Here is a 20,355-nt window from a genome sequence, read left to right on the forward strand (position 1 = left end):
TGGCACTGCCCCGCCCCCGGCGCTATCGGTTGGGGCGAGCCGAGAGTAAATAGACGCCGGAGCCCAAGATGGCGGAGCCGCCCAGCCCGGGTCGTGGCGCGGCGCCCCCCGAGCAGGAGCTGCTCGGCGCCAGGACGGCCCCGGACGCGAAAGGTTCCCGCGGATCCCAGCCGGCCGCCAAGAAGGTGAAGGGAGCCGAGGAGCGGAGCTTGAAGGGCGCTAAGCGCGTCAACGGTGAAGGGGGCGGCGGTGGCGGGAGCGCCAAGCAGACGCTGCCCGCGGTCGTGCCCGGCTACAGCGGCCCCGGGCCATGGGGCTTCGCCGCGCTGCCCTCGGGCCCCTCGGCGGCCGCGGGGGGCTTTGCGTTCCCTTCCCCGCTGTCCCGGAAGCTGCTGCCGCCCGCGGTGCTGCTGCCGCCGTCCGCCTCCCCCTCCTCGTCCCACCCGCAGCACCAGCACCGCCACCACCGGCACCGCCTGGCGTTGGCGGCCGAGGCGGGAGGCGGCGGCAGCGCCAAGCCCAAGAGACCCAAGGAGAAGCGGGACAAGGAGAGGAGGAAGCACGGGGCGCTGCCCGTTGTGGCGGCGGCGGGAGATGGCGGCGGGGCCCTGAGCCGGGAGGAGAACGGGGAGGTGAAGCTGCTGTTCCCCAAAGGTGAGCGGCGGGAAGGGAGGGCTGGAAGGGGCAGCGGGCGCGGGGGCCTCGCTGGAGCTGCCCGGCGGCGGCGGGAGGCGGCCCCGGCCCGGCCCGGGGGCTGCGGGCAGCGCCGGAGCCGCTCACACATCGCTGGCCTTGTGTGGGCTCGTGGGGAAGGCAGCGGCGGCTCGGTCCGCCGTCAATCCTGTCAAAAAAGGGGGTGTGGAATTAGCGATGGCGTCAGCCAGAAGCTGCCAGAGGCCTTAGGTTTTCTTACCTATTAGGGAAATGAGGATGCCGAGTAATTTATTAGAAATGCGCGAACAAAACTGAATTGGGGAAAAACCGAGAACGTGTTGCAAAAAATCGCCGTAATTTAAAAATTAAATCATAAATCATCTTGTTTCTTAGGCTGTTAATTTTTACAGGCTAAGTCGTTGAGTACTAGTTAAAATGCAGTTAAAATTTAGATACTTAGACTTTTGAAATCTCATGTAGTTGCTGCTCCAGGCTTTCTTTATTTTTTGAAGATCACATCTCCCAAGGAATGCTCGAGGCCTTCAGGATAAGGGGGGGGGGGGGGGGGAATGCTGGGTTAGTTCATTAGTGGTGCTGCACAAAAATGGCCATACGGGGTAGGACAAGATGTCAGGCAAGAGTCTTGCTTGGGTTCCTGCTGTGATCAACAGTAAATCTTGGGAACTAAAAGACAATACATGAGTATATGATGACAGTACAAGAATACATGGTTTTATTTCTAGTGTGTCCTTTCCCAGTCTCCAGTGACCTTAAACCAGATATTGATGCTTTATATTTACATCGAAATATGAGGAATTTGAAATGTACACTCCATTACTTAGTTTAATCAATATTCTTTTATTTTAAAGGAAAGATAAATTACAGCTGTTGTGTAGATTTAGGTTACTTTGATTGTGGCCTATACCTGTAATTACAGGATCAGCCAAGCTTGTAGAGAAATGTCAATATGCCTTTTTGTCTACTGATTAGGTTGTCTGGGCTACCTTATTTCATTTTTTCACTAATTTCCATGAGTATCTTCATCTGTGATTCACTTACCTTTGAGAGGCTTTTTTTATTTACTTGGATCTTGATTGGTGGTGTCCAAGTGGGTTTTAAGTATGTAATTTCAGTGCTTTCAAGTGTTCCATTTTAGGGCTTTCCCCCCCTTTGTTCCTGTCCAAAAGGTGACTGGGAAAAAGCCTTTAGAAATGATGCTCATTACCTGTTTGATGTTGGTGAAGTAGTTTTGCCTTCAAGGATAGCTGCTAAGAAACTCACCCAAATCCTTCTTGCAAAGCTGTGTAATAAATAACCATGTTTGCTCTGATTGCTGTAGTGTCCTACCAGTGTTAAAGAGTCATGTTAGTAAATATTAGAACCATATTGCCATAACAGGATGAAATATTCTTTCACATTGCTTAAAGAAATTGACACTGATAGTAGTAACTGAATAATTTATGTGATTTGTCTTTAAAGAGGAGATTGTGCACCTTGTATCTGGAAAAGATACTTTTCTCAGAGCTTATATTCACAGGCACAAATTCTTTTTATTTTTTAGTTGCTGAGCGCTCAGAACAGATATTTTTACCTTACATTTATTCCTTGAAAACTTACCTACATGCAACAAATAAATTTTCAAAGGTGAATGATACCTGTTTGGTATCTGAGCCTGCACATTTCCATTTAGACGAAGTAGTTTCTAAACCAAAATATTTGTGGCATATTTTCCTCCATAAAAGAAGAACTTTATTTTAATTAAACTGTATATTTTTGCAGAGAAGACTGAGAAAGTGAAGGATGCACTGACTGTTCTGCTGAGAACTGCCAGCCTTTCAAAAGTGATTCAGTATTTGACTGTAGATTAAAGAACAGGTTTGTGCTGTTAATCCTGTGAATAATTTACTGTGCAGAGAGGAAAGGGAAAAATGCAGTTATGATGCAGGGAGAAAAGAATGGCTGGGGGGCAGGCACATAGAATCCTGAGTACAGAGGAAAGCTAAGAATGACATTGAGGTGGGTGGGTGAAATAGTCAGGACTTGTGCATTGGGAGTGCTGAAGCTACAGACTGGAAAAAGATACCAGAGGGACTGTGGTTGCAGCATGTAATGAGTGAACGTGGAATGAATTTGAAATACTGACAGGAGAAGAAAATAGCAGGCAGGAGCAGTGTGGAGGTGATTCTGGTTTTGTTTTGGGGTGAAAGATTATACTTAGGTGCTGTAGGATAGAAGGGGAAATGAAAATTTTAGGCAGCCTACAGGGTGGAATTGAACAGCATGGGTGAATTTAGATGATTTTGGGTAATTGTGGAAAACTGAAAGGCCTGCACATACAGGATATATGAGGGGCAGGGGATAAAATAGGAATAGGAATAAAATATTCTCCTTCAGGTGTAGTGAGCTGAGTTTGTAGAAGCTGCTATCAATGCATTCTAAAAATCAGCCTCATGCAGGCAAGTGCAGTCTCTTGTTCCTGGAGTCTGCAGTTAGGCACCCTCTGCCTTTGGTGCAGTGGAGAAGGAGCAGCAACATGGAATTGATGGCATTGATTGTTTTTCTCTGCTAGCATTCAGAACTGACACACATGCCAGTGTTGCACCTGCCAGCAGGAAAATTGTGCCAATGGAGAGACTAGAGGTATAGAGGCAGGAATACTCAGACATAAGCAGATGGAATGGGTGAGAATTCCTTGGTTGTTTTGAGGCTCTGAAAATGGAGAAAGTCCATCCTCCTGTTTGCAGCCAAAAATGCCGATGCATTGCAGGTGGGCACATGGGATGGGGTGGAATTCCCAGTCATTCCAGTACCTGTAAATGAATTCCCAGTCATTGCAGTACCTATAAATGAGGAGTTGGGTTTCTGGTCAGGGAGCTGTGTGCTCTGCTGCACAGAGCTCTTAGGGTGTGAGGAGAAAAAGCTTCACCTTTGTGAGAGAGACTGAGGCCTGCACAGATTTCAGTACTAGAGAAAATGAGAAGCAAAGCTGGAGGAATCGGGAGGAGAATGGCAAAATTTGTCTCAAAATTTCATGAGGTTGCTAGGACTGTGTTATAGACAAAATAATACAGGGAATGAGGGTGTGCAGTGATGTGGAGTGAATGAATGTGAGATCTGGCCTTGAGAGTAGTGGCAAATGCATTTTCCTAATTTTAGCTTAATTATGGTAATGATGATGGAAGTATTGACACTGAGGAGGAAATGGTGAGGTTTTTCACCTTGCAATCAGAAAAGCTGATGATAGGAGCTGATGTGTGTCCTTCACTTGCAGTAGTGACTATGAGGTAAGGGGGCCTAGTTCTGATGTGATAGGAAGATGTTAAGCTTGGTAGTAGCCAAGATGGATGATGGGTTTAAAGCTTTAAAAAAAAATTTGTATTTTCTTCAAGTCTTGGTTTAAAGACTTCTTTGGTCTTTTAATTAATTGCAAAGAGTTTTTAAGTTGCAGAGTCATAAGCAAGCCTTACAGCTTGTGATTCCATTAAATGAATGGGGTTCAGTGACCCCTTCAGAGATGATCTAGCATGCAGAGAGCCTGAAAGAGCCTTTTGCTGGATGCATGATTTATCCTGCAGATAACAAGGGTTAGGCTGTTTAAAATAAGCTTAAATTTCACTTGTCATGAACATTGTGATAGTGGAACTGAAGTTGTGCAATGTTTTTGTTTTTGAAGCACAGTGTCAGTCTGACAGAGTGATTGCTGTTCATGCTCTGGCTCTGCTGATTCAGTCAGTCATTTCACTGGTACTCTGCTCTAGCAGTTCATAGTCGGCATTGTTTTCATAACAGTGCAAAGCTCAGCTCAGCCACTCCCCTCTGCATTAGACAGTGCCTGTCCAGATCTTTGGTTTTGGTCCCTATGTTTGCTGTAAGGTGTAATGCAGTTGCATGAGCCATCTTTTCTGCTTTTCTTGCTGTTTCTGTGTACAATTTTTCTTTCCCTCCTGTTTTTTTTTCTTCAGTGATCCATTTGTAAGATTGCCTCAGTGTGTAGGCAGTTGCAGAATGAGATTGATGCCTTTTGACTTGCAGATGGGGATTCCCCATATGAGCAGGAAGGCTGAATGGGGCACTGTAGCTCTTGTTTTTAGTGTTAGTATATTTTTTTTTTAACTGTTCCTCCTTTGTCCCCACCCCCCCTTCTTTCTCCTGCTATCTTTGAAGGATAGATAAGATTAGATTTCCAATGAACATTTAGCGGTGATTCTTCTGGTAACAGTTACCTTGTATCCTGTGACCGTTCTGGGATTTTAGCTTTCAAGAAGTTACACTTTTCAGTCTTAATAATTTTGGTCTGCTTCCTGTGGGATGCTCATTTCATAGTCTCTGTTACCAAAGTAGGTTGAAGAAAGTTTTGAATCTTCTTTTTCCCTTCTTTAGAACGGGGGCCATGCATCTTGCTTGTAAGGTTCTTTTATTTTTTCTTCTGCTAAACATTTCCTCCTTCTGTTAACTACTACTTCCCTTTTTTCTTTTTTCTTGGACTGTGGCTTGACTCACTTCCCCCTCCTTTCTGTTGAATTTTTTAAATATAACAGTCATTTTCATGCTTATGAGGCTCTTGACCACTCTTATCTGAATTCTTCACTATTTTTCTATTTGGATAGCCTACTATAAGCAGCAATGTCTAGAAAGTGTTTTGGGTTTTAAGTATGGTATTCAGGTGGAAGAGGGACTTCTCAAATTTCTGTTGCTGCTGGAGATTTACATGCAGTTCTGTTTTCAGAGCTGGTAGTGACATCAATATGCAATGCTGGGATAAATTTGGAGCAGTGCATCTTTTTCTTGAGGGACCCTGGCCCCTTTTTGATAAGATAACTTGACATTTGCTAGGTGGAACAAAATCCTTCTAAGCTGAAGAACCATGCCCTTCCTGTACCCCAGAATTCAGCTTTGTTTGTAATTCACACAGCAGAAACTTACTCTGATTTTGGAATACCAAATAATTTTCCATAGTTGACACAAGATCAGGAGGCTGAGCATTTTATCTGAAACCTCTTTAAGAGGCCTTGTTTGCAGCTCTCACGTTCTCTGTTACTGATTTCAACTCTGCAGTGCTTGAGCCTAAACTCATTCAGTTCTGCACGTAGAAGGTCTCCTTAGAAGTGAGAAGCTTAAAGGAACTGGGAACTGTGAAGATAATATTTCAGTTTTTTGGAAGTTTTAATTCTGAAAGGGATCTATCCTCCTTTTCATTCATTGGAGAGCTTGAGGAAATATTCTTGCCTGATAAGGGGATTTCTTTAGTGATATCTTAGATTTTAAACTTAAATTACGGAAAGGAGTGTCAGCCATATGCTCCTGGTTGCTGGGGTGTGAAACTTGTCCCTTTTTTGATGGTTTGTATTTTATCTTGAACATACTGTATGGGTTTTTCCATGTTCATTAAGCTGGGGAACCTGCTCTGCAGTGTACATTGTAGGATTTAACAAGTGCAGGTGTCAAGGCTGTTAACATGGTGGTGTTAAATGTACTTCGTGTACCTGCATAACCAGTTAAACATGGCTTCTTGAGGTTTTATTTTTATGGGTGTTTGCTCAAAGTGAGGAGAGTGCTGATGGAAGGGAGGGTAGCTGATGTTCTTGTATGCCCCTCCATATTTCCCCTCCCTTTCAGTTACCCTGCTGCTGGTGTTATCCATATTGATGGTGTCCCTTAGCAGTAGTCTGTAAATATTTTGCCTCATGTGCAGTGACAGCCCTTAAATCAAACAGAGGAGAGGCAGGCAGAATACTTTGAACATAATCTATGACTGACTACTAATGTGAGTTACCATCTGGAAAATGATGCAGAGCAGCTGCAGCTTTTGGCATCTGACAGGGCTGTACAGCTCTCCTAGTGCTGAAATGGACTTGCTTGTTGGAGCTCCTGCATGGACTTCAAGGTGCAAATGTCCCAAGTGACAGCCTCCACTTTGCACATGAGATCCACTCAAAAGCACTTCCCATTAGTACTCATTGTCTATGCTCTTTTTGCCTTTCTGTCTGTAGAAAGCTTTCAGTAGAGGCATGGATCTGATTAGATTTCTGAAATCAGGTGTGATCTGTGAATTTGTGTTCCTGTATTTCCTGCTTAGGAAACTGTGACAGTCATTCTCATTATGAGAATGACTACTATGAGTATCTCTTGAGTTGGGAAACAAGGAACTTTTACTATACCCTTTAGTTGTAAATGGCTGTTTAATGTATGAGTACAGTGTATATCCATTTATTTTATTTATGTACTTAACCTAACATCCAGAAAAAGTAGCTTTGGAATTTGAGGAGGAAGCATGCATATAATTCTTAATTAGTTCAGTTCATTGTGTAGAATTGTTGTAAAGTGAAGATATTTTTCAGATGCCCTTTAGGAAGGTGAGATGGCACACACCATAATAAAATTCTTCCTGTCTATATGTTGCACTTCTTTTATTTTAATGTATTGCTGTTGCAGCATTTCTTTTGGGTGTGGGTGTAGAGTTCTCGTGACATGCAAAGCAAAGAATATGGACTTCATGGTGACACTCCTTGCTGTAAATTTGGATGAGACATGTAGAAATCTTTTAATTCCTTAGGTGTTGTATTGTTTTCTAAACAGGGATACTTATTCCTACAAAGCCCTGTATTTTAAAAAGTATAAGTTGTTTATTTAGTAGAGTTGGATTGGGTTTGTCTGGCAAGGTAGCAGGGGAGATACAGGGGTGGCTTCTGTGAGAAGCTGCCAGTGATGGTGGTAGCATCTCTGGGATTATGTATTTTAAGAGGGGGAAAAAAATCACTGCACAGGACCAATTGCAGCTGGAGAGAGGTCAGTGCAGAAGGAGGGCAGGAGGTGCTCCAGGTGCCAGAGCAGATTCCCCTGCAGGCCCTGGGGCAGCTCCTGCTGGGGCAGCTGTGCCCCTGCAGCCCAGGGAGGCCCATGGGGGAGCAGAGATCCACCTGAGACCCTTGGGGACTCCAGCCAGGAGCAGGTGGGTGTCCAAGGGAGGCTGTGAGCCCATGGAAGCCTTTGCTGGAGCAGGCTCCTGGCAGGGCCTGTGAGAAGAGGAGCCCATGCTGGATCAGGTCTGTTGGCAGGATCTGTGGCCTGTTTCTGGAGCAGGTTGCCAGGTTTGTTGGTAGGACCTGTGACCCCCTGTGGCACCACCCTGGAGCAGGCTGTGCCTGAGGGACTGTGCCACATGCAAAAGGACCCACACTGGAGCAGTCTGTGAGGAGCTGAGCCCACAGGCAGCACTCACACTGGAGAAATAGGTGGGACAAGTGTAGTGAAAAGGTAGATTTCTTTCTTTTTTGCCCTGGGCCACAAATTACTTCAGACAATTGGCTTTTAGTTTTGGTGCTTTTGGAGGTGTGTAAAGGCCTTCCCTCCTGTGTGTTTGGGCTGTGTTATTTCTGTGGAGGCTCATTTCATCCACGGCAGCTCAAAAAGCTTTTTTTTTTTCTTTTTTATTTGTTAGGAGTAGTCCTGGTGGAAGCTAACTGCAGAATATTCTGTGGACATGGAAAGCTTATTGTAAACATTTTCCTACCTTTTACTACTTTGTGATCTTGTTGCCCTACAAGTAAAATGGAGACCAGTAGTAGCTTCTAGTGGTAAATTTCAAAAAAGCTGTACAAAAGCATTCCAGGTTTTCATAACTTCAACAGAGCAAGATTTGCTTGTTTTCCCTTGCCGGTGTCACTCACTGCTTGTTTATTCTGTGATATCTAGGTTGTAAATTGCTTAATATTGGGGATATTCATTTTAAAGCAGGAATTTCATGAAGAATGTTCATGTTTCTGGATTCCCTGAGGAGAACAATCAGCAGCCTTTTGTTTGGAAGTTGTGTTTGAATTTTGCAGATAAGAAAACACATACTAATACTCAGAGACTTAAGGTATTTCAACTGAGAATTAAGTTCAAGTGTTAATCCATGGACTAACTCATTTTGACAGGTTTTTTAATGTATGAAGATTTTTTTAAAATTTCAGTATTTATGGGGTTTTTTTTTGAGGGGAACTACTGGCTATTGTTAAGCTATTCTGTGAGCTTTGAAGGAGTAAATCAGAAAATCTATACATTCAAATTGAGCTTCTCAACTGTTTTTACTTGCATCAGGCTCTACACTGGTTTGGTTACAAGACTGTGATTTCTAGAAGGGAAAGTTTACTCCAAATATCCCTCAGCTGCATTTACATTGTATTTGCAATCACTTGTGGTAGGATTTACTTGTGGCTGTTGCTGGGGGATGTTACAGAACACATTCATTGTTTCTTTTGTTGGGAAAGTTTCACCATTGACTCTAATTGCTTTGAAGATGTGAAAATAAACTAGAGCCTCTTTAAGAGGTTCTCTGTCTTTATGTGTTGCTTCTGACAAAGCTGGAAGATTCATTGGCCTCATTTTCATGAGTTGGCAGTAAAAGACTCTTTCAGTCTTTTGTCCTCTTTCAGCAAGACTCAACATCTGTATATGCTCTTCAATGTTGCTTTGATTTGTAAGTGATAGCAGAAGTCAAGTGTGCCTCTTAACCATACAAAAATGTTGAGATAAAATCTAGGTCTTCGCATGATAATTGTAGTTCTGGCTGAGTTGATTGTTCAGCCAAGGTTATAAATCAAGCCTGGTGTTACTGCCTGCTAGCTGAGTGTCTGCTTTTGGAGTGTTACATTAACTCCTGTTGGACAACTTACCCAATTTCATACTCAAGTTGCTGGGGATTTACAAATTAGAGATTCCTTTTTGGGGAGAAACAGGTTGGAGAGCAAGATTTATGTCAGTTTAACCTTTTCCTAGAAAGATTTGTGTTGGAAAGCTTATTTGGTTTCCATGGTCTGCTATACACATAAATCTGCTTTGTCATCCATCCCTTCCCGCAGAGGTGTTAGGAGGAGGCTGTTCTTGGACATGGCTGTCCAAACATCCTCTAAGTGCAGCTACCTTATTATATTTGTGCCAGTATAGCTTCTGTTCTCTCCCTGCTGCTTATGATCTGTGGAGAGGCAAGAGGCATATCTCAATTGCCATCTATTTTGGTTTTTATTTGACTTATTTTCTTATGACTCTCCCTAAAATACATCCTGTGCTTCACTCTAACAACTGTGAGGATTTAAGTTCTGTATCCTCGTTAGAATACTCCTCAGAGGAAAGATTGAATGCTGTGGAATCACTGTTGGAGCAGTCATTTATGTGGATTACTGTCAGCTCTTTGCACCTTTATCAACTTCCTGAGTAGTTTGGGTAGGGGTCACTCTGCATTGCCTTCTAGAACTGAGGGCTTTCTTTGGCTTGCTTCTGAAATATTTCTCATTTGTTAGTAGTGAACATACTCACTACTTCTATTTTATGTGAATACTTAAGGAAGAGTAATTGGATTTCTTTGCTTCCACTTGGGGTTTATAATGCAAGTACTATGAATAAAACATCAGGGCTGTCTCTCAGCTGTATTACTGAAGCATAACATTATGTAGGAGCTTGAAATCAGATTTCCTCTTTCCCTGTGGAGGTTAAAAAGCCCAGTGAACTCTTTGAGCAGGTACTGGCTTCAGACCAGGAGGTGAGGCGTCAAGTGCTGGCTGCACTGCATATGAGCCTGGTAAAATCTGACTTCTTTAGTGCTTGGCCTCAGAAGTGAATCTCAACTTGGCTTGCAAAGATGACTGCTTGAAACTATGAGTTCCTCTAGGTCTAGTATTTTACATGCAGAAAGCATGCCTACAGGCTCTGCTTTTCTGTGTCAGGGATTTAAAAACCTGGAGTGACTTGACAAGAAAGGAAATGAAAAATGAGACTGCTCAGGTAAGCTGTTCTGATTGTGGGTAAGCAGGGGAAGCACCAGTGAATTAAATCTGTGTGAATAGAGCACGTCTCATGTTTTTATTAATTATATCAGACTGCTGTTGATGCATTAGCCTGTGAATGTAATGTAAATGACTCTTAATTGGACAGATTAAACCATCTTTCCTAGGTATTTGCAAAAGCCTTTAAGTTCAGAGTTTGTATAGATAGTTAGGAAGGTTTTCAGTCTGGATGTGCACCCAAGAAAATGCTAACTGTATTCTTTTTTTCCTCAATTCTTATGTAATGCATGCAATTCCAATTTCAACAAATGAGCTGGCTGCCCATGCAAAGTAAGAGCAGAAGGTATAAGAGTAAGCAAAAATTATTGTACAGTTAACTTGCTGGGTTGTTGCATACAGCCACAACAAAACAAACAAAACTTTTCTGAGTTAAAGAAGCTTATGTTGGATTATGCAACAGATAAATATTAGCTTTTCATATTGTAAGTACTGGGATTTCCTTGTAACTCCTTCTCTATATCCTCTTAATAGAGCTTGCATAAGAGTAATAGGAAATATGTATGTTACAATTACTTTTCTGTTCTTGCTTAATTGTGAAATATTTGCATTTCAGGTCAAATCAAAGACAAAGTTAAAGAAAGGGAGAAGAAGCAAAAAGAAAAGAAGAAGCACAAACTAATGAATGAAATCAAGAAGGAAAATGGAGAGATCAAATTACTGCAGAAAGGTAGGTTCAAACTCTGTAGTGATTTTTCATTCTAGTGCTAGAGGTATTTGATTGGATGCTGTGCTTCAATACTATGTTTTTTATTTAACTTATGCTTTTTTTCCTGGTTAGTTGGTACAAAAGTTGCAAATTAAAACCTGTTACAGATGTTAATTTTTTTGTCAGCTGCGCTAGGTACTGGAAATTAAAGATAAAACTATCATCACAGTGTTGTATATGCAATAGTAGTAGTAGTAGGTAAGACCAGTACTTCAAGGAACAACATTAGTGATTCTTGAATGACTGCTGACAAGATGTAGGTCATCATTTTATATCTTGTGGAGAGGAAAGATGAATGGATGTTACATTTTATGTCTAACATGAATTGTACAAGACTGAGTACTTAAGGAGTTATAATTCAGGAGATTTGTCAAATACTAGGCAATTGTATGCCACATGCAGTCTTAATTTTGGCTAATTTCTTCAACTTTGTTTTCTGTAGTGAAAGGTAGTTAAAGTTACATTCTCATGTGGCTTGTGCATCCATTGAATCTTAGAACTGTGCAGTAGTTGAGGTTGGAAGGGATCCAGTCCAGCTACTCCAGGTATGATCAACTAGAGCAGCTTGCCCAGGATTATCAGACTCTTTATCTCCAAGGGTGGAGGTAACAGTCTCACTGGACAACTACATTCAGATTATATATACAGAAATTATTTTTATAATGTTGATGATAAGAGACTGGAACAGGTTGCCCAGAGAGGTGACAGATATTCCATCCCTGACAGTGTTCAAGGTCAGGTCAAGAATTGGGCTCTGAGCAACCAGATCTAATTGTGAAGATGTTCCTGCTTATTGCAGCATGTTAGACTGGATGGTCTTGAAAGGTCCATTCCAGCAGAAGCTGTGTCTGTTGTATGGCCTTTGAAAAAAGGCAGAGACAGCTGGGGCTGATAGGCCTGGAGAAGAGGAGGCTCAAGGGGGATCCTATCAGTGTGTGGGAACACCTGATGAAAGGGAGTGAAGAAAGTCATCAACCTGTGCTTCACGGGTTTATTTCTTCCAGGTGCAGGGTTTTACCCACCCCTCTGTTAACTTCACGAGTCCCCCAAGTTTCTACATTTCTACAGCCTCTCAAGGTCCCTCTCACTGGCAGTGCAACTCTGTGGTGCATCAACTCCTCCTCCCAGTTGTGGATCAGCTGCAGCTTGCTGAGGGTGTGCTCTGTCCCATGATGCATCAGTGGAGAGGCTGGACAATAACAACACAAGATATTAAGGTCTGGATTACTCCAGCAGTGACTGTTTCCAGCTGGAATTTGTGCTGCTGCTCACAACCCTTTGAGCACAGCAGTTAAGCCAGTACTTGAACCACCTTACTCTTCACTTAGGTCATGCTGCAGCAGATTTTCTCTGAGGGTGTTGCTTATTTGAGTAGACCACATGCTTTTTTAGTCTGTTATTTTCAGTCTCTGCTTTTGAAGTTAGGAACAAATTCCTGATATGTTTTTCTGTTACTTTGTAAACTGTGGGATTTAATTTACAAACCAGAAAGTGAAACCCTCAAATTAAGTCTTGAACTTCAGAAGAGGTCAGAGGCACAGAGCCCTTTAATTACTGCATCAGGTATTATACTCTACACACAAGTAACTGTATTAACAACAATGACAGTTTAAAACCTGTGTTGATCAGATCTCAAAGTACAGCTTTGAACTTGAGCATTGTGTAAGCTGGTGACTTCCTGTGCAAAGGGCAGGTGTGACTTGTCTTTGGGAAGCAAAGGAAGTTGATGATTGAGATACAGGGCAACATGTAGCTGCCACAGCAGTGGGTCCTTCAGGCTTTGAGTAGCAGCCTTTTTTTACACTGGGCCCTGTTTCTGTTGCCATTCAGCAGATGAGGTGCAATCTGCAAAGACAGCAAGTTGTCTTGCACCAGCCTAATGGGGCTGTTGAGCCTAAAATAGTGCTTTATTTTCAGGTTAATGTTCAAGTGCATATGCCCGGGGACTGTGTTAAAAGACTTCTTTTGAGAAGCAGGATAGCTTATTTTCACAGCAAACAGTGCTACAAGTGCATTAGATGCTTCATTCCTATTTTATTTGACTTTTTACCACTCAAGTTTATTTCATATTTTCTTTATAGTGTTGGGTGTAAAGTGTTTTGTAGAGGCTGTGTTTGGTTTGCCAGTATCCTGCAAAATTGACTGCTATTTCAGGGAAAGAAGGGAGTGAGTCAGGAGAGCAGTTATTTAGAGCAGGCAAATCATCTCCACAGGATTTGTATCCTGTTCAGAACAGCAGCTTGGTGTCTTCTGTGGGCCTCCAAAATCTGACTAAATGTGCTTATATGTGCTGTGAGGTTTGTATAACATTTCCTGAGCTGTCCTGCTGATCTAACTTTACATCCTGGGCAAGAGAGAGCAGAGGCAGAAGTGCTTTATGACCAGCTTCTTGTATATATCTGTGGTCAGTGTCTCTGTGACCTTTTCAATTACTAACTCTTTATTTAAGAGGGTCTTCTTCCCGTGTAACAAAAGTTAAACTTCAAGCCCTATTGTTTTGAGCTCAGGATTTACAGTGCAGGCTTTGGAATGAGTCTGCTTTCCATTTCTTCAGGCTTCTGCTTTTGTGGTTGTTTTTTCTATTTTTAGTGTGCGTGTTTAGAGACCAAGAGTACAGTGCCTAAAGACAGCTTATTTCCTTCTTCTAGGTATTAGATCTATATCTTGTTGTAAAATATTGCTCTGGCCATCTGTTTGTGACTGCCCTTGGCTGAGGGGGGTAGGTAACAGCCTACGTGACTTCAGACAGCTCAGCTGCCTGTCCGAGGTCAGGGGTGACGAGTTCTGGAGGAGGTCAGTGCTGAGGGACTGATGCCTTTTGAGGGAGGGCTGGTGCATAAGCCTAATTTTGGTGCTCTAAGCTGAATGTGGAAGAGTTTATTTATACTTGGAGGCTCTGGGTTGTGAGCTGTTCATCTGCCTAAACTTGGGTTGGCATTCTGTTGAAAGCTGTGATAAAACTTGCCCGTGTTGGAGAAGGGTGATTCTGAAAAAGGGTTTCTCTGCTGTGCATGAGGCTGCTAAAGGAAATGAGGCTCTTTCAGAGAGCCTCATGGCTTTTTTTATAAACCTGGAATTACAAGGTTTTTTGTCATCCTTTTGCACCGTATTCTCTCTAGATAAGGCTGTAGAATTGTCTCTGTGTCTGTCTGCTGTGTGGAAGGAAGAGCTCAGCTTTCAGACAAAAGCTGCTTGGCACATGCATGTTGTTAAAAATTCAGAAACTCCAAGTGATTTAAATTTTCTTTTAAAAAAAATCTGCATTGTAAATAGTTACTGTCTAGATATTGAGTGTTTAATGCAAAATATTTGCACGACTGTGGTGTGACAAAGTTACTGGAGGTTCTGCAAAAAGGAGGATGATTAATAGGTTTATTTGTAAACAATCCCATTTCTGTTTTTCATTTTAGAAAAAAAGTCAGTTTTGTTTACCTGATTATTTATATCTGAGCACAGCAACTGCTAAAATTGCAGTAGGAGACATTCTTAGTATGTGTTTCTGCAAGATTAAATGCCTTGCTTTATTGAATGCCAAAATTCAGGAAAGAACTGAAAATGAACATTTTATTTGCTGGTATGAGCATACATAAATCCAAATTGTTTTCTGAAGACTTTTTAAAATTATTCTGCTGGAAGAAATGGCATTTAATTGTACATCTTTATGACCCTTTAAAATTTTTCATAAATGGGTTTTTTACATGAGTAATTACAAAATCAGTATATTGAACATGAGACATGAGTCTTCATGTATCTTTAAGGAACATGTTCAAGTGTTTGTATGCAGTGCACTTCAGTTGAGGGAGTGAGTAAGACTGAGATAAGAGTGGAGGGCACACAATCCACCACACTGGTTTGTCTGATACTGGGTTTGCTTCACAGTCCTAGGCACCAAGTTGCCAACTTTTACCAATAAAATATGAGTAGAGGGTAAAACAGATGTCAAGTGAGATGGAGCAAGTGGTAACTGGAGGGAGAACTGTGCTGGAAAGCTTTCGGCTGGGGATCTGGAGTTTGAAGCAAAGACTTCTGGTGCATCAAAATAAAAATGTTAAATTTTGGTGGCTAGGCTCTCCTAAAGTAAGGAAGTGAAAACCAAATTAAATTAGTGACTGCTGTTAGAAATGTTTGTGCCTTCCTACTACTAGCTGTCAGCTAGAAAACTGTGGGAAACAAAGATTTAAGTGTTACTGATTTTTGGTTTTTGTTTTGAAATGTCTTAAGTGCCCCTCTAATAATTCTGGCTGTGACCTCAAAGTTGAGAAACACCTGCCCTGGTTGAAGCAACTGAATAAAGTATTTGACTTCATGGTCTCTGCTTATTTAAAATTTCAGATCAAATGATCAAGCACAACAAATGAACACAACATAAAATAAATTCAGGTAATGTCTGACTTCTTGCAAAACCTTACATTTGGAAGGTGTCTAATTAGATAAACCAGATATTAGGCTGTCTAGCATCAGTTTTAATTACAAGTATGTGTCATCTTATAATAACAGAGCATTGGCTTATTTGCATAAAATTTGAACAGTTTTGAATGTCAATCCTTAGTAGTAAGTCCCATGTCACTAACACTGACAGGTATATTATGGCACCATAAAAAATAAGGTGTGCTGAGTTAACTTGAAAGATCTACCAGTCCTGTAGATGTGTGCATGTGAGAATTATTTTTCTGTTTATGGTATATAAGGTTTGGTACCTGGAGGATGGCTAAAAGTTACTTTGCATCAGTTCTGATACTGCTGAGTGTGTGCCTGCATGAACAGAATGAACATAACTTCCATTCTTCTGATTTCTTTATTGATGCATTGCAGATTTTGTAGCTCTATCCTTGTGCAGATACTGCTAAGCCAAATAAGAGCAGAAGCTGTTCTTTGCTTTTTTATGGTCCAGTAAAGTGTGAGCTCAGTCTACTTTTTAACAACAGATCAGAGGGGAAAGTTCCTGTAAATGTGGATGCTGAGAGTTTTTTTATCTACCTCCTGTCCCTGTTATTTCTCATTCTTGGGGTCCTAGGGCAGTGGGTCACATGTAAGGAAATGTTTTCAGTACAACTGAAAATTGTTAACTTCTGTCTTGTGTTTCCAAACTGTGTGGTGGAAAAAAAGCTTTTTGTTCATAGGCTCAGTACCTGTTGTGTCTAAATGGATATCAGGACACATAGAGACAAACATGCCATGCACTTCAAAATGTGTGAAATTCGATTCCAAGAGTTGTATGTATATGTATGTGTGTACACACCTGTACTGTGTGTGCTGGTGAAGACTCTGAAACTCCTGTCTTGAGAGTTTTGGGTTACCTGTGTGTGCCTCAGCAGCAAGAGGTGAATCCAGTTAGCTTGCATCAAGTACTGCACTGCTGTTCCCAAATCTGACTTAAAGTAGATTGGATATCTCACCCTTGTGTTGGGATCTTTATTTAAACTTTTGGATTGCTTAGTTATGTTTTCATGAAATTTTGCCTGTCTGCTCTGGAGCAGCTTAATTACTGCCCTAGAGAGATGAGGAAAGCTGCTCTTCTTTTTTGGTGTCTGTTAGAGAAGTGTCAAAGCAGTGTTACTGGTTTTGGAAGAAGCAGCTCATTTTTCTTTAAAGTACTTTGATATATGCAGCAGAGAAGTGGCTGAGTAGTGTGTTTCTGCTCTTCTCTACAGCTAATGCAGAAAAAGAAAAAGAAGAAATTATTTATTGAACATTGCTGATAGCAATTCCAGTATTCCAGCAAACTAACTCTTTTTGCTCTTAACTATTTGTAACTTCTGAGCAGATTTAAACATCTACTTCAGAGTGGATCTTTGAAATTCATCAGAGCAGAAGCCTTAGGCTAGAAATGTGCTTCCTTCTCTATCTGTCATATTCTATTCAAGCTTTACTGAGAAATACTATTTACTTCTAGAAATCAGTTTTTCATTTTGTGTTTGTATTCCTCAGGAGAACTGTCTGTACACTAAAGTAGTTGAATGTAAGTATTCTAAAATTGGGTATATGCAGGTGTCAAAGCAGTGTGCAGATCAAGCACCACCCACACTCATTGTAAAAGGATAGATGGAGGAAATTGTAGTCTGATCTGTATTACAGATAAATTAACTAAAATGTTACCTTTAAAAGGTAAATTTTATAATTTCTTGGTTAAATTTAAAAGTTCAAATGTTTGGGTTAGAAAAATTTCTATTAAGGTTTCCTAGGAAACTGATCCTTCTCATAAATGTACTGTTGGGTGAGGTGGTGGGGCTTTTTTAACCTGTAAAAATTCAGCTTTGTTCAGTGCTGGGGTGGATGGAGAAGGTGTAGCTGAGCAGACCGTGTGGTTTGCTGCCCCGAGGAGGGGTGGGTGCTGCTGGTACCCCCTGAGTCCTGCTCTCAGTGGCCTGTGTGCTTTAATTCCTGTGTGACTGGAGCCAGTTCCCTGATGCAGCAGCACAGTGAGCAGCTTTCTGCTGAGCCACTGAGTTACTGTGCAGTTGGTGAGCAGCAGTGGTGCAGGACCCTGTGCCAGGAGCAGTGACCGAGGACACTGGGGGGTTGGATCATCTGGCATTGAGCTTGTACATTGCTCAGCTGTGTTATAGCCTGAATAATTGTCACATTTTCTCAGTCTTCCAATATAAAATTTGATTTTGAAGTGTTTTTTTTTCTTTGCAATGTGGGGTGTATGAAGTATCTACACAAATACTTTTCTGTATGTATGTCATTTGCTGCTTGTGGGGAAATGGAGTTTTTGACAGAGCTTGTGTATGCAGTAGCAAAAGCTTGAGTGAATTTTCAAAAGGCTCAAAACAGCTAAGCAGTTTTTGAAGTTGTGTTACCTAATTCCTGCTTGAAGTGGTTTTAGAGATCTAAGTTTTACTCTTGTCGGTATGCATTTTTTTTCAAAGTGTTTAATTCTAGTAATGTTTTAAAAAAAGCCCATTTAGAATCTTCTTTATCTTCTGATTTCTGTGTTTTAAGGCTTTTTTTCTGCTTCAGTGGCATCAGTAGTTCAGACATTGAAGATGGGGTTGATGTTTGTCTCCCAAGGATAGACACCATTTCTCTCTTTTAGTTGCAAGCAGCAGTTCAGGGGGCCCTGCTACCTTCCATCACAGATCTTCTGGTGTTTTTTTTGTTATACAGTCTTTTGTTCTTTCAGTGATTGCTGCTCTCGTGGTTTCCAAGTGTTTCAGAATTAAAACTGGTTTCAGTTCCATCCTTAAATAGAGAGGTCCAAAAAATTCCGTGGAAGAGAGTTGCACACAGAAATAAGGGGTTGTGGGCAAATATTTATCTTATTACAATTTGTGTGCATAATTTTTGCAACTTGGTGTAATTTGAGAAAGTGTGCAATGATAAATTGTAATAATTGATATATATGTAAATGGCATAACCCTTTTATCTTGTGTTCGGAAGTAAAAGCAGTCTGTATTAAAATCAATATATTAAAGCTGAGAGGAAATTTTTTTTATATGCCCAAAAAGGAATAATTTTAACCCTCTGGTTAAAAACGTTTATCTCTTCTGAAGGTTTTGTAGAGATGGTGTGAAAATAGAGGGAATGATAAATGTTCTTCAGTATAAAATGTCTTAATGTAATTCCTTCTAAGGTTTTAAGTGCTTCCATAGATGTATACCAAGCTAAATAAGAAGTACTTTTACAACTGAGTTTGAAGACAAACCCATTTTGGATATGTTCACAAGAACTTTGCATAATTGGAGACTGATTTACATTCCATCTATGATGTTTCTGTCTTAAAGGCACCACTCCTTTCAAGACCATGGCTGTGCTCTTTTGAGTGCTGCTCACTGATGATTAGAAAAATTCAATTATTTCAGTTGGAAGGGGCCTATAGTGATCATCCATTTCAAGTGCCTGACCACCTCAGGGCTGGCCAAGAGTTTAACCTTGTTAAGGGCATTGTCCAAATGCCTCTTAAACACTGCCTGCCTCGGGGCATTGACCACCTCTCTAAGGAAGCCAGTTTTATTGTTTAATAGTGGAATTGTTTGTTTGGTTAGTTTTTTAATATTTTACTGCATAGCTGCATCCTTGAAATACATTAAGTGATGAATTAAAGAAACTGCCACCAGGTATTACAGGAGCAGTTGAATGAAATTGTTTGTAAAACATCAGAAGATGAAAAGGAATGGTACAGGTTGAAAGGGAAAATCAGATCATCTTCCTTCTTGTACGTTAGGAATGGAAGTCAGCAGTTTTTGTTGTTTTGCACAGATACAAATTCATAGCCATCTATTATATAAGTACTTTACATTTCAGCTAGTAGTGATATAATGCCATTTAATAGCTGGGTGCTCAGTAAGAACATACAGATGCTGATCTTCATGTCTTCTTTGTCTTAGGATTTTACATGTTCAAGTAGGAGAGAGTGATTTGGCTCTTACTGCAGCAAATAGCTTCTTGCTTTCAAGTTTGTTGCCATTTATATTTCTCTGATTGAACCCCAGTAAATAAAAATTTCCATACTTTTCTGCCATGCATAATGTCCCAGATCTGAGTGACTAGTTTGAACAAAAATCTGATCTCCATTTAAAAACAAGTGAAATGGGTTGGCAGTAATTTCTGCTTCCCCCTGCATCACCTTACTCCAGCATTTGGTGCTATAATTCCATAGTTTGTATATTCACACTAATATTCACACTATCTGCAGAATGATTGACTTCTTTGTGATATCCATCAGCATAGCAAAAAAATTCATATTTGGAGTGAAACAATTTTAAAATGCTGCATTAAAACATTATTAAGAGTTTGCAATACCTGTATACCCAGATGCTTTTTTTGCAGTTTTGTATTCCTGCAGTCAGGAGGAGGGGAAAAATGTCTGAGTCTGTATTTTGAGATTTCTGTTGAGATTTCAAAGCCTGCAGTATGTAACTTCCCACTGTCAGAAACCATTTCTTTATTTCCCACTGCCTGGAGCTGGTGCTGTAGTGGCACCATTACAATACCCCAGAACAGCAGTAGGTGATTTTTGCCAGGTAATGACATTACACACAAGGACCCTGGCACCCTGAATAACCATTTTCAGGATTCCTCTAAGGATGAGGTACTCAGTTGTTGAACACCTGTTGCTGCTCTTCCTGGTCTTTTCATGCCCACTAGAGTTTCAGACTGACAGAAAGAGGATATTAACAAAGAGGTGGTGAATATTGCATCTGCCAGATGAAGCAGTTCTGTTGCTGAGGT

At 41.1% G+C, this 20,355-nt stretch overlaps 1 protein-coding gene across 1 annotated transcript in view; it reads left to right on the forward strand.

The window, feature by feature from the left end:
- Nucleotides 1-61: 61 nt before the first annotated feature.
- The window catches only part of RSBN1L (round spermatid basic protein 1 like), a 46,539-nt gene continuing 26,245 nt past the window's right edge, over nucleotides 62-20,355 (forward strand). The window contains exons 1-2 of the mRNA XM_058805346.1: nucleotides 62-654; nucleotides 11,029-11,142. Of these exons, the coding sequence (XP_058661329.1) occupies nucleotides 69-654; nucleotides 11,029-11,142 (700 nt within the window). The 5' untranslated portion in view covers nucleotides 62-68. The remainder of the gene's footprint in view (nucleotides 655-11,028; nucleotides 11,143-20,355) is intronic.

This window comes from Ammospiza caudacuta, chromosome 5 (genome assembly GCF_027887145.1).
Source record: "Ammospiza caudacuta isolate bAmmCau1 chromosome 5, bAmmCau1.pri, whole genome shotgun sequence".
NCBI lineage: Eukaryota > Metazoa > Chordata > Aves > Passeriformes > Passerellidae > Ammospiza > Ammospiza caudacuta.